This window comes from Macadamia integrifolia, chromosome 7, assembly GCF_013358625.1.
Source record: "Macadamia integrifolia cultivar HAES 741 chromosome 7, SCU_Mint_v3, whole genome shotgun sequence".
Lineage (NCBI taxonomy): Eukaryota > Viridiplantae > Streptophyta > Magnoliopsida > Proteales > Proteaceae > Macadamia > Macadamia integrifolia.
The window spans coordinates 19319046-19332665 of record NC_056563.1 but is presented as its reverse complement, the minus strand read 5'-3'; the positions used below and the strand labels follow the sequence as shown (position 1 = coordinate 19332665).

Below are 13620 nucleotides of genomic sequence, written 5' to 3'. Positions count from 1 at the left end.
AAAAAAAAAAAAAAAAAAAAAAAAGGCATTAGCATTTACAATGCAGAAAATATACACCTTCCAAACAGATAATTCAAGAAACCAAATAGAGCACCAAATAGGCTGAAGACAAGATAAGGAAATCAATCGAAGATGCCACAAACAGAGAGGTGTTGAGCATTGAATCACAGAGGATAAGAATAAGCAACTTGCAGAAGTTTCATTAGTTATTGTCAAGGAGTTCATGCAATGAACCCTTGGCATTAAACAAGTCATGATCATCCCAAAAGTTACACGAACATTTTTGCTCACATTGGATATTGACAGTGAGCTTATGAATCTTGACCTCATTTTTTTTTGGGCATGGGAGTGAGAATTCTGTTTTCAGATTTAATGACACTAAATGTAAACTGTTACAAGTAATCGATTAAGGGGTTAACAGCACTGCTCACATGAACAGTGTCGTGAACAGTGTTCATGGATACTGTTCACGTGGATGTAACTTTATATTTTTTTGTTCTTTTTATGTCCTTTATTTCCTTTTATGCCCTTAGTAGGGTTATGTCACACGTCAAAATTATATATATGGAACGAAGTAGGAGTCTCAACACAAGTTTGTGACTCCCAATGTTACAACCATCTCTTTTCTCCCTTATTCTCTCTTAAATGAAGTGGATTTTAAGTATTTTCTTACTTTCGTTGATGAATATTACAGAGTTACTTGGATTTATTTAATGAAACATCGTTCTGAGTTGCTTTTCATATTTTGTGCCTTTGTTGCTGAAATTCATAATTAGTTTGGATTGTATATTAAAGTTTTACGTAGTGATAATGCCAAAGGATATTTTTCTGGCCCTTTTTCTAAATATAGCTGAGCGTGGTATGATTCATCAATCTTCTTGTTCAGACACCCCTCAACAAAACAGTGTTATTGAAAAGAAGAATAGACATTTGATGGAAGTTGCTCGGTCCCTTATGTTTGAAATGAAGGTGGCCAAGTATTTTTTGTTTGATATCGTTTTGACTGCATGCTATCTTATTACTCGCATGCCTTCTTCAGTTTTACGTAGTGTTATTCCTTGTTCTTTGTTATTTCCTTCTGATCTATTGTTTATTCTTCCTCCGCATGTTTTTAGATGTGTCTGTTTTATTTGTGATCATCGTCTAGGGTTATCAAAGTTGGAGAGCTCCTAAGTGTATCTTCTTGGTTACTCACGTATCAAAAAAGGATATAAATGCTTTACTTCTAAATTACAGAACTATTTTGTTACTGCTTATGTATCTTTCTTTGAGTCTACCTCCTATCCGAATGAATCATTTGTATGTCTGAACAGGAGGATGATCTTTCCATTTATATTGTTCATCGTTCAGTTTCACATGTTCCAACTGTTGCAACACCGCCACCTCCTCCACCAGTTGTTCAAGTTTATACTCGTCATTGCCGGGAAGATCCAGCACCCCTTGTCTCTACAATGCCTGCCGCATCATCTTCACCTGCAAATCCTAAGCCAGGTATTCCTATTTGTGACCGTGATCTTCCCCTTGCTCAGCATAAGGGTGTCCGGGTTTGCACCCAACACCCCATTTCTAACTTTGTGTCCTATTCTGGTTTATTACCTTCTTTTCATTCTTGTCTTTCTACTATTTCTTGTCACCCTATTCCTAATTCTATTGCAGAGGCATTGTCTAGTCCTGGCTGGAGGATAGCTATGGAGGAAGAATTTCTCGCCTTCGAGGAAAATCAGACTTAGGATCGTGTCCCCCTACCTCTGGGTAAGTCGGCTATTGGTTGTTGTCGGGTATATACGGTTAAGGTAAACTCTGATGGTTCTCTTGCTCAGTTAAAGGCAAGATTGGTTGCAAATGGGTATGCCCAGGTATATGGAGTTGACTATGTGGATACTTTTTCTCCAATTGCCAAACTTGCATCAGTTCGCATTTTGATATCTCTTGCAGTTTCTCATCATTGGCCATTATATCAGCTTGATGTTAAGAATGCGTTCCTTCATGGTTATTAACATGAAAAAATTTATTTGGAGCAACCTCTGGGGATATTTGCTCAGGGGAGCCTAGGATGGTGACCAAGCTCAAAAAGTCCTCGTACCGTTTAACACAGTTTCCTCGGGCACAGCTAAGTTTACTGATGTGGTTCTTGAGTTTGGGCTTTCGCGATGTGGCAGTGATCACTTAGTTTTTTATAGGTGGTCTAGTGTGGAAGAATACACCTTATCGTTTATGTTGATGATATTGTTATTACTGAAGATGATGTTAAGGGTATCCGTTTGAAGGTGTACTTGCAGCAGAAATTTCAAATTAAGGATCTAGGGAGGTTAAAATACTTTTTGGGAATTGAAGTTGCATAGTCAAGGAAAGGTATTTCCTTTCCCTCTGTCAGAAGAAGTATGTTCTGGATTTGCTTACAGAGACTGGGATGTTGGGCTCCAAGCCTTTGGATACTCCCATGGGTCCTAATGTAAAACTTATCGATGAAAGTGGTGATCTTTTAGATGATCCTGAGCAGTATCGGAGGTTGATTGAAAAGTTGAATAATCTGAATGTGATCGACCTGATATTGCCTTTCCTATCAGCGTTATGAGTCAGTTTTTGTCCTCTCCTTATACATCCCACTGGAATTCCATTGATCATATTCTAAGAAATCTCAAGAAAGCTCCAGGTTGTAGTCTGTTATACTCTGATCATAGACACTGACGTATTGAAAGCTTTTGTGATGCTGACTGGACTGGATCCCCTATTGATAGGTGATCAACTACTGGGTAATGTATTTGTTGGAGGAAACCTTACGTTTTGTAAGAGTAAGAAGCAGGCTATTGTGACTAGGTCTAGCGCAGAGTCTTGAGTATTGAGCCATGGCGCATGTCACCTGTGAGTTGATGTGGGTGAAGTAATTGTTGGCTAACCCTGGGTTTAAACGTAAATCACCTATACCGTTGTGGTGTGATAATGATTGTTTTTCATATTGCATCAAATCCAATGTCCATAAGAGAACGAAACATATTGAGGTCGATTGCCATTTTGTTCGAGAAAAAGCTACAACAAGGAGTTCTCCCTACAAGTCATGTTCGCATAGGAGAACAACTTGTAGATGTTTTTACCAAGTCTCTTGAGAGTGGTAGAGTTTATTGTATTTGTAACGCACTGGGCATGATTAACATCTACGCTCCAGCTTGAGGGGGAGTGTTAGAAGTTATCGATTAAGGGGTTCACAACATTGTTCACGTGAACAATAACTTTATATTTGTTTTCTTTTACGTCATTTATTTCATTTTATGCCCTTAGTAGGGTTATGTCACATGTCACCATTATATATATTGAACAAAGTGGAAGTCTCAAGTCTCAACACAAGGTTGTGACTCCTAACATTATAGCTATCTCTTTTCTCTCTCCTCTCTTTTCCTCTTCTTATATTTACATAAACAAAGGGCAACATACAAACTTGAAAGAAGCAAAAATAATAAAGACACTAATAACTACATTTCAACATTGAATTGATTCCTCTCTAACAATAAAATGAGAAGGCTTAAAAGTAGAATCCTTGACAATTACTATCTACTAAGAGGAAGGGTAACGTTTTAGGAGCAAATCCAAGTTTAGAAAAAGCAAAGAACTTTTTCTACCTTAATTGTTTCGACAAATTTCTTGCCACTCGTAGGTCCTATATCTTCACATTGGTGTTGTCTCTTAGCAATAGATGTTCTGTTCAAATTGTTTTTGAGTGAATTATAACCAAGGTTCAAGAACTCGTTTCGTTTCCACACCAAAATTACAATGAAACAGTGTACTTTTTCCATGTGTTTTGCTTAGCCATTTTGGGGGGCTAATGATGCAGAATTGAGGCTGAACCAGGTTGACCCCTCAGGCAATCTCAGCCGAGATGAACCGGATCTGATTTGATTTTTGGGATCAATAGAATATTTTAGGATTTACTTTATTTAGGAAATAATGAGTTATTTTAGTTGGGGAGATATGTAATCTTTTATTTTGGGTAGTTGTTAGTCAATTAGGGAGCTACCAATTTGAGTTTTATTCTGTTTCTAATTTCATTAGTTAGAACTTAGGAAGTAATTAGGAGTTGCTAATTTAATTTTAGATTTTAATTAGGCAAGTTTTAATTTCAGTTTATTTTATAAAGGCATGTAACCCAATTTATTAGACAGATTTGCGAATGAATTGAATCGAAGGTTTTGGTGTCGGGTATGGTACAAGATGTGTGATCTCCTTCCCCCTTGTGCGAATTCTTCTCTTCTCCCCTGTAACTCTAAGTTCTCTCAGGGATTTTTCCCTTTCTCAATTGACTTTTCATCAAGTGTTATCAGAGCCGAAGGATCCTTCCTTCGTTCTCTTTCCTTCCCATTTTCTCCCCATCCTCTATTCTGGTTTCTTCAGAGACTAAGAACAGAAAAAAAATAAATAAATAAATAACCTTCATTGAACTCTCTCCTGCACCAGCCCTACCCCTTTCCTAAACCCCGTTCGAACATCCCTATGATTCTTAACCAACACAATCCTTCCCTGCTGTAACATCCACAAAAAAAAAAATCCTCGAACCAGAACCCAACCTCCCTTTGATTCTACCCCAGCAAAACCCCACCACCTCTACTTTTCCCCTCTTTGCCTCAATCGAAACCCCTCCCTGCTAGGGTTCAAGTAAAAAAAAAAAAAAAAAAAAATACAGAAAGCAGAAATTCAGAGAAGAAGCAGAGAAGTCGAAGAGAGTGAGAGGCGAGACTCCTACCTGTTTTGAAGCTCTTGCCACTGTTAACCCCCACATTAGCTCTTCCTTCAAAATCGTACCCCCTCTGTCGAAGTAGAAGCCGAAGCCGAAGCCGAAGCCGCAGCCGAAGCCGCAGCCGAAGCCCCTGGAACCATCGCCAACAGGAGACTATCGCCTCCTCTTTTCCTGTCGGTTATGGTGCCCATCCCAAAAAAAACCTTATCTTTTTCTCTTTCTTTAACTTTTTTCCTGACTTGCCAGAATTACCCCTCCCTTCCTATTTTATTCCCCATTATCCCATTATTTTTTCCTACTTCCACATATACCCCTGCTTCCTATGCACTATGCTTGTGTGTTTACAATTGGACTTCGGTTATTTACAATTCTGCCATCCTTGGAAAAAAAAAATCGATCCCCAATATTTACAATTCTACCACCCACTTGATTATTGGAGTTGGTATCTTATTTTTGTGAGGGTCATAGCAATTTCGACACAACATTGGTCATGGATTCCTTTGTGTTCAAATTTCGAGTGTGGTTGCCCAATGGAAAGTCTGCTACTTTGTTGATTGATGAGCGACTAAATGACAATTTCGTCTCACGATCTGTGGTGGATATGTTGTCAAAGACCAATCAAATCATTTTTGAGTTAGAGGATGATGTCTTCGTTGAATTTTCTGTTTCTCATTATTATGACGGTGCATTTTGTGAAGTGTTTGACTCTCCTCAGCACATCATTAAATTGGGTCGAGGCTGGTTGGAACCAAGGTTCACAGTATGGGGTTTCAACCAGGTTTTGACCCCTGTGGAGACCAAAATTTCAGTCGAAACCTGGGAATTTTCAAGGATACAGGGGAATTTTTCCCGATATGATGGAAACTTAAGATTTGATCCCCAAACAATGTTTTTTTTGTCTAATTTTTTTTGTACATCCTATTTTAAACATTTTTAATACATTCACATCATTAGCTTCATAAAAAAAAAAACACAGAGTCTTACTTGTGTGGTGAACCAAAGGTTCAATAATCATTACGTTGACTTGTTGACTTAAATTCTGAAACTATACAATCTATACTACATAATGACTATATATAGTCTGCAATCTACATCAAAACATAAGACATAATCCAAATGATCCAAAATAAATAAAAACATTACATCATCAACAGTTATCTATCAACACTCAACAGTAGTGACTCAATTACTCAACACTCGAAAGTAGTAACTCAATTCCAAGTAGAGTGTCTAGGCGGTTCTAGTCCACGAGCTGCATATGTCATAACTGCTCCTCTTAATGCACCACATAGGAGTCCCATGACATGTTTTGGGCCCAATTGTTTTGGTAGTTTGTCACTGCTCATCTATAAGATGCATCATCAACATTAGCTAGGTATCCCAGCCTAGGGAGAGGCTCAGTCATAGATCATAGTGATAGGATGTGGATGTGGCATACAAGGTTAGGATGGATATCCAAAGATATTGTCAACAAAAGATGACCCACCCCCTGAACTACCCTCCTGTCCAAATGAAGTTAAAGATCGACCCTACTGTCCATACCCACCACCATATCCAAATGAACTGGTGCTCTCGAAGGATGGCACACAAGGTTTGGGGAGATGGGATTTACCTTTTTGGTCCAAGCTCCCTTCCTTTGGTAGATTTGCTATGAATGTGCAAGATCCAAGCTTAGAATGAAGATTTGATAGTACAAAGGCAAAATCTTAATGTTTTCCCAAGTTTCCCACTTCATAGAGAAGAAATAGAGGGAAAGGGTCGAAATTTTGAAATAAGAAGGCTTGGTTTCCCATTTAAGAAGGTTATATAAAGGTTGACTCATTTGGTCCAATCGAAAATTCCCACATTTCGGTCAAAATGTGGGAATTTTGGTCGATACTAGTCGAAACCAGTGACTTTTAAAAGTCACATGGTAATTGGTATCGGAGTTCTTGGATACCGTGGAAACATGGAAAATTTCGACGGTAACGGCAGAAATCTTGAACCATGGTTGGAACGAGACGGCATCCTTGATCATGACAACAATATGTGCACCCTCCAGGCTTACCACATGCATCAAAAATTTAATCTTCATGGATTGGTTGAGTCAAAGAAAGTGATACCCCCAGTACAATCACAAGACGAACCAGATGCATCAACACAAGTGGAAGACCGTCCTATTGTGGAACATATGATGACAACGCAAAGTGAGAAAACCTTGGATCAAGTAGTGACGGACATCAATGTAGTGCCAGTTGTTCACCATCATGAGTTCGTTCTTCCCCATGATTTTCTGGACTTAAATACACCTCCAAAGCTTCACATCATGATTTTATTTGCGATGCAGACAAGGAGCAATTCACCCCCGTTCGTGAGTTTTTATTGTTATCATTCTTTAAATCTCATGGACGAGTTTTGTCTCAACATCGGGTGGTTGATGCAGAATTGAGGTTGAACCGAGTTGACCTGTCGGGCAATCTCAGTCGAGACAAACCGGATCTGATTTGATTTTTGGGATCAATAGAATATTTTAGGATTTACTTTATTTAGGAAATGATGAGCTATTTTAGTTGGGGAGATATGTAATCTTTTATTTTGGGTAGTTGTTAGTCAATTAGGGAATTACCAATTTGAGTTTTATTATGTTTCTAATTTCATTAGTTAGAACTAAGGGAGTAATTAGGAGTTGCTAATTTAATTTTAGATTTTAATTAGGCAAGTTTTAATTTCAGTTTATTATATAAAGGCAAGTAACCCAATTTATTGGATAGATTTGAGAATGAATTGAATTGAAGGTTTTAGTGCCAGGTATGGAACAAAACGTGTGATCTCCTCCCCCCCCTTGTGCGAATTCTTCTCTTCTCCCCTGTAACTCTGAGTTCCCTCAAGGATTTTTCCCTTTCTCTATTGACTCATCAGCTAATGGTCAAAATTAGCAAAATGACCAAAATTTTGATGAAATAGCACATTTTTTGTTTACCGAAATGAGCAAAATCTCAGCAGAGAATGACTGAAGTCTGACCGAAATTTTGTCTTTTTGTGTTCATGTGCAATTTAAAAAAAAAAAAAAAAAACACACACACACACACACACAAAATATCCAAAATTTCGCCAAGTTTTCAAACATGATTATAACTCCTTGCAAACTGTGTTTTCAAGTACAAAACTCTGCAGTTCAAATCCTTGCAATACCATGGAAAACATAGCGTGTAAGGATGCCAAATGCATGATAAGCAGTAGCTTGCTGCTGTTTCTTTTAGATATCCAGTTCATGCTTGTAGAAGGACAGGAGAGGGAGTTCTCTTGCTTCATGATTGTTGCACAGATTTTTGGCAACAGGTAGTTCTTAGTTTGCTCAGAAGTACTTAAGGGATCACTAAACTCGGTCTGTTCCTGTGTGCTTATATTTAGCTTATTCATCTCAATCTCCACTGCTACTGTTTTTTGTTCCTTTTAGGGAGGACGTTCCCTTTATGTATCTTCTTTCACTTTCTTTATGTAATAACCAAGTCACCAATCAAAAGAATTTTATACTGAATATCAATAACCCTTCTCCCAAAACAAATCACTAATGAAAACAACATGTCTTAAGTGAGGGGCTATTAATTCCGAACAAAGAGGAGGAAGCATCCAAGCATCATAAGAAAAAAAAAAAATAGTATCCAAGATCACTGTGGGTGAAAATGAGAGATAATAATGATTCTACCCAAAAATAAATAAATAAATAAGAGAGAGAATAATGACAGTTTGACAGCCTATCCTGAAAGGGAAATAAGATCATTGATTCACCTTGAAGAAAATGGACAGCTCATCTATGTACGATAAAACAGTGAACCCCGTAATCACCATAGACAAAGCCACTGATAAAGCAGAAAAGGTTGTTGCGAATGAGTAAAAAGAGTCCCTGCAAAAGATTCAGTATGTCACATAGATTTGCAAAAGTTTTTATATAGCATGAATCCTATGAACACAACAATCTTTCTAGATGAAGCAATGTAAGAATTAGTCATGAAATGGCTCAATAAATTGAACACAAGCTCTGAAAATTCATGTACCACAATAAATGGCCTGTGTCAAAGTGACTAAAACCATATGGTACATGCTGCCATCTTGTTGCGAACAAATTCTTAGCAAATAATTATCAACTGTTAATGAAAGCTCAAAAGGAGGTTCATACAGTTTCCTCTTTCTTTTTATCAGTAACAATGAAAGATTTTATCGAAGGTCACAGGTTACTGGCACTATCGTATCCAGAAGAGTTTCTTCCACACCAGCTATAACTGCCACGTGCAGTTCCGCTAGTACCCAAATTTGATGGACAAGTTGTCCACATCATTATCTAATTGAAGGTAAAAAGTTTGACCAATTTCATATCTCCATGTAGCCTAATAGTTCTTTGAGAACCACATACAGTTTGCAGGCGAGCTTTTGCCTTTACTAGTTAGAAAGCAAATCTATACAACCAAAACATAACAGTGGCAACTGGCTATCAATATGCAAAGCTGAAAAAAAAAGAAAGTAAACAAACATTAACATTAACAATAAAATTAACAGTAACAGTAATAGTAACAAAAAATAACAGTTAAATGACAACAACAATATGGATGCAGGGGAAAAGCACTGTTCCCATCACACAGAACCGTACATGAGACTTCAGCATCACGAGGCTCCTCGAAGGCCACAAATAAATCTAAGGATCACTTCGGCATTATCTCGATATCTTAGTAAGGTAAATAGACTAAAGATAAATCAGAGAGTCCTCAATTAGACCAATAGAATTGTCTAATAAAAAAAAAGTGCTTCCAAATATAGAAACAGCATAAATACTGCAGTCACACATTCGATAGAAAAAAAAAAAAAACCAGCAACAAAATGAACACAATAATAGGGTAGTATGAGTAATCAGAAGAATTGAGCAGAGAAATCGGAAGATTATACTGAAGAAGAACAATTAGAAGTTATCGATTAAGGGGTTCACAGCACTGTTCACATGAACAGTGTTGTGAACAGTATTAATGGTTCTGTTCACGTGAACAGTAACTTTATATCATTTCCATTTTATGTCCTTTATGCCCTTTTTGGGGTTCTGTCACGATTATATATGAATGAAGTGGACAGTCTCAACAACACAGTTATGACTCCCAGAGTTACAGCAACAACTCTTTCTCCTCTTCCTCCCTCTTCTGTTCTCTTCTCTTCTCTTTCTCTTTTATTATTTACGGAAGAAAAATTAGCTGGACTCATCCAAGTTGTGTGCAGGCTGTTGGCTCATGCAAGCTATCAGAGCTGCTGAAATATTTATCAACAAGATGAAATAACACCGACGGTGACAGGCCCTTTACATTGCTCTTATATAGCTTACATTCAAAACAGCCCCTGAAATTACAACACTTGGAATCTTAAACATATTACATATCCCTTAACATCTAATATTTATTTGTGTATTAAGTCAAAAGCAGATGAACTAAGCTAGTAATACCATTATGCACCATCAGATAATGAAAGTATGTAAGACTAAATGCACATCCAGCTGCCTCTTAGCTTCTGTGTCAAAGAAGAAAATCATCCTCATCATTTAATGTAACTCTCAATCCAACAATTGACTATGGATGTCCTTATGTAGCTCTGCCAGTTTCTTTGAAGAATGGTGGTAGGGGCCCATTTTGGAGAATTGAAGAAATCATAGTTCAAAATTCCGGTCAAAGTACCAAAATTTTAACGGCACATATCTATTTCGACCATGGTCCTCTATATGAGGAGGTAGGGAATGGTTGCAATCAGACAGAGGGAGGGAAGGAGAGGAAAAGGGTGAAGCTGGAGGTTCTGAGAGGTGAGATTCTGGTGAGTTGCCATATAAGAACAGGAGGCAGCCAGAGTGATTGCAGATTTCCAGTGGAGGAGTCATCAACGAGATTCAGTACAAATGTGAAAGAGTATACTCCAGAACTGAATAGAACCGAGCTCATCGGTTTGGTAACAGATCACAATTCTAGAACCGAGCTGGTTCTTGGTTCGGTTCCAGATCATACCATCAAGCGCTTGAACCACACCGGAACCAAACCGAATATCCAGAACCAAACTGATTGACAAGCTTAGATACAGTAGGCTACAATGTAGACTAGAAACATAGCCACATAGGATCTGAAGCCAAACCACCACTTGGGGGTTTTTCTAATCTAATGACTCAAACATGTGTAAACATGCTTAAATAAGCACTACAAGAAGTTTCAAGGCAAAATTGCATCATGTGCCCATCGAAATGGATTTCAATTTTACCTGTATTTTGACCATTTGGACAGTTCACTTCGGTTTCAACCAAGATCAAAATCCTGGTTGAAACCAAAATTAGAACCTTGGAAGAAAGGTTTCAAAAGTCAAAACTGCGAAGAAATTATCCAAACTCAAGATTTTGAATGCAGTTCCTAGGGAAAATGTCGAAAACTCAATGAAGCTAGACTGCCAGAATTCTACACGGCATATCAAATGAAAAAATGAAGAAGCATATGAGAAACAGAGAGGAAAGAGATCTATCTTTGCGGAGGAAAAAGAGAGAGAGAGAGAGAGAGAGAGAGAAGAAAGAGGAACATGGAAAAGATTCAAAGATACAAAGGATTGAGATTTTCATATTTCTCCCCTTAGGTTCCCACAAAATCCTGAAACTCCTAATATTTTGGTCAGGTACCAAGTCAAATCCTTGTTCAAACAGAGAACTAAATGACTTGTCCAGAAAGATGAGACCAACAGCATTTGTAGAACAACGCCAGCTCGACAAAACACCCAATTAAGAACTCATTGGTTCTTCTCCTTCATCTATTCTCAACCTATATATAAGTTTAGAGGCTTTTCTCTGCTGCTTAAGATGACATCCTTCGTGTAATCTACTACTAGTTCTGGTTCTTCTACAGCTCTGTGACTTTCAAGAAGCTGGGTCTTCAATCTCATGATTAGAGTGAAACCCATGATTAGTGTGACAGTGTGGCTTTCAAGAAGCTGGGTCTTCAATCCCATGAATAGTGTGAATGCATTTGCATAACCTTGACTCTTTTAAACTTCCCAAAAGTAAATTTCCATTAGCTAATGAAAACGAGGAACAATATCAAGTCATCATCTTTAAACTACATTCATAAGTGAGTATATTGAAGGTGACAAGGACTAGAAAAACAAAGTTGATTTGAAAAGACGCAAAATTATTCCTGTAACGGCCAAATATATGTATCGATAAAGTAATGAGCAAACCAGCTGGAGTAACCTAAGTTGGTGTTCATCATGCCCTCTTCAATGGCATTAAACAGAAATCTCAAGTCCAAACAAAGTGCCCAGGAAGAACAGTTTAAAACAAGTTCAACCAATAGATAAGTTCATAGGATACGCAAGATACCAAAGAATTGCTTCCTCCAACAAAAAATATATCAAAATACTGAGAAGGAAGATGAGACTCATACTTCAGCACATGGACAAATAAATGAAGTTATGCCAAGATTTTCAACCAAAGACAAAGGAAGTAGCACAAATATCAAATGGATTTAAGACTTTCTTATTGACACCCCTTAAGGTGTTAAATTATTGTAACCTTACTTTTTTGCCCCTTCAATAGAACACACTTTTTTTCAATGAGGGTAAATCCTAGCATTTCATATGTATACTCGAAATTGTGCAGGACAATGACAACTTTTGATGATGACATAATGATAAGTCACTTTCAAATTATTTTAAAAACCTCCCTTTTACCCAACTTAAAGAAATTTTTGGGAATAAGATAAAGGGAAATCAAAAGAAGGTTACAAGTTCTAAATACACCTATAGAGCTGTCAATTAGACAGCCCAAATGGATATTCTTCATACAAAGTTTTCATGTTTTTTTAACAGAAGAAACAGGAAATGAAAAAAGAAACTTCAGACAGGTAGTGATGGATACAAAGTTTTCATGTTTTTTAACAGGAGAAACAGGAAATGAAACAGAAACTCCAGACAGCTAGTGATGGACATTCTGCATATAAAGCTTTCATGCTTTTTGACAGGAGAAACAGGAAATGAAACAGCAACTTCAGACAGGTAGTGATGGATATTCTGCATATAAAGTTTTCACGTTTTTTAACAGGAGAAACAGGAAATGAAACAGAAACTTCAGATAGGCACTACCTGCACGATGAGTACTGGATGGTTATCTGTGGTAATACAAATACTTGACACTGTAGAGTTTTTTCAAAATCCTCCAAGTAAACATTTAAACCGTTAATTTTCAAGCAAGAATCAAGTACAATCTTCCCTTTAGAGATATAACTATCATTCGGATCTGCTTTAGGAATATCTACTGGTTGAGGTCTCTTCAACCAGCTGCACCCCAATCGCACACCATCTAATCTTGGTTCACCAGCCCCTGCTTCCAATTCAGCTCCGGATGTTGGCCAAACAGCAAGTTCAATTCCATGGACATCTAACCCAAGGAATAAATCAACAAGGTCTTGAGTAGCAACACGTTTGACATCCTGTTCTCTGCCACCGAGTATACCTTCTTCCTTCAATGATAAACGGATATTAGCACCAGCTATGAGTACTCCAACTTCTATGTTTTCCTCTGGAATCACCCTGAGTAAAGCCATCTTCATTCCACCAGTGTAGGATTCATAATAATCTTTCCATTTGAATTTTGTTGGCTCACCATCATTTCTAACAGAAAGTGGACAAGGCCTTGGCATCTCATTTCGACTGGTAAAAAGAAGAGAATGTTGTAGCTGCCATATTAGCAGAGCGATTGACATTACAGATGAGTACCCTACATGACAGTTTAGCTTTCCCATGGTCAAAACACATTTCCAAAGCCCAGAATCTGGCTGCTCCAAGCATGGATCCATTAAAGAGCTTTTGATCTCACAGAGAAGGAAAGGGTTCTCCAAATTTTCAGTGTTACTTTCCCC

At 37.7% G+C, this 13620-nt stretch overlaps 1 protein-coding gene across 3 annotated transcripts in view; it reads right to left on the bottom strand.

Annotated features, from left to right (window-relative positions):
- LOC122084300 overlaps nucleotides 1–13614 on the bottom strand; it is a 69852-nt gene extending 56238 nt beyond the window's left edge. For all 3 annotated transcript variants that reach the window (XM_042652432.1, XM_042652430.1, XM_042652433.1), the window contains exons 1-2: nucleotides 12845–13614; nucleotides 8495–8609 (exon numbers count right to left, since the gene is read on the bottom strand). In XM_042652432.1, the coding sequence (XP_042508366.1) occupies nucleotides 8495–8609; nucleotides 12845–13557 (828 nt within the window). In that variant the 5' untranslated portion in view covers nucleotides 13558–13614. The remainder of the gene's footprint in view (nucleotides 1–8494; nucleotides 8610–12844) is intronic.
- Between the last annotated feature and the right edge of the window lie 6 nt (nucleotides 13615–13620).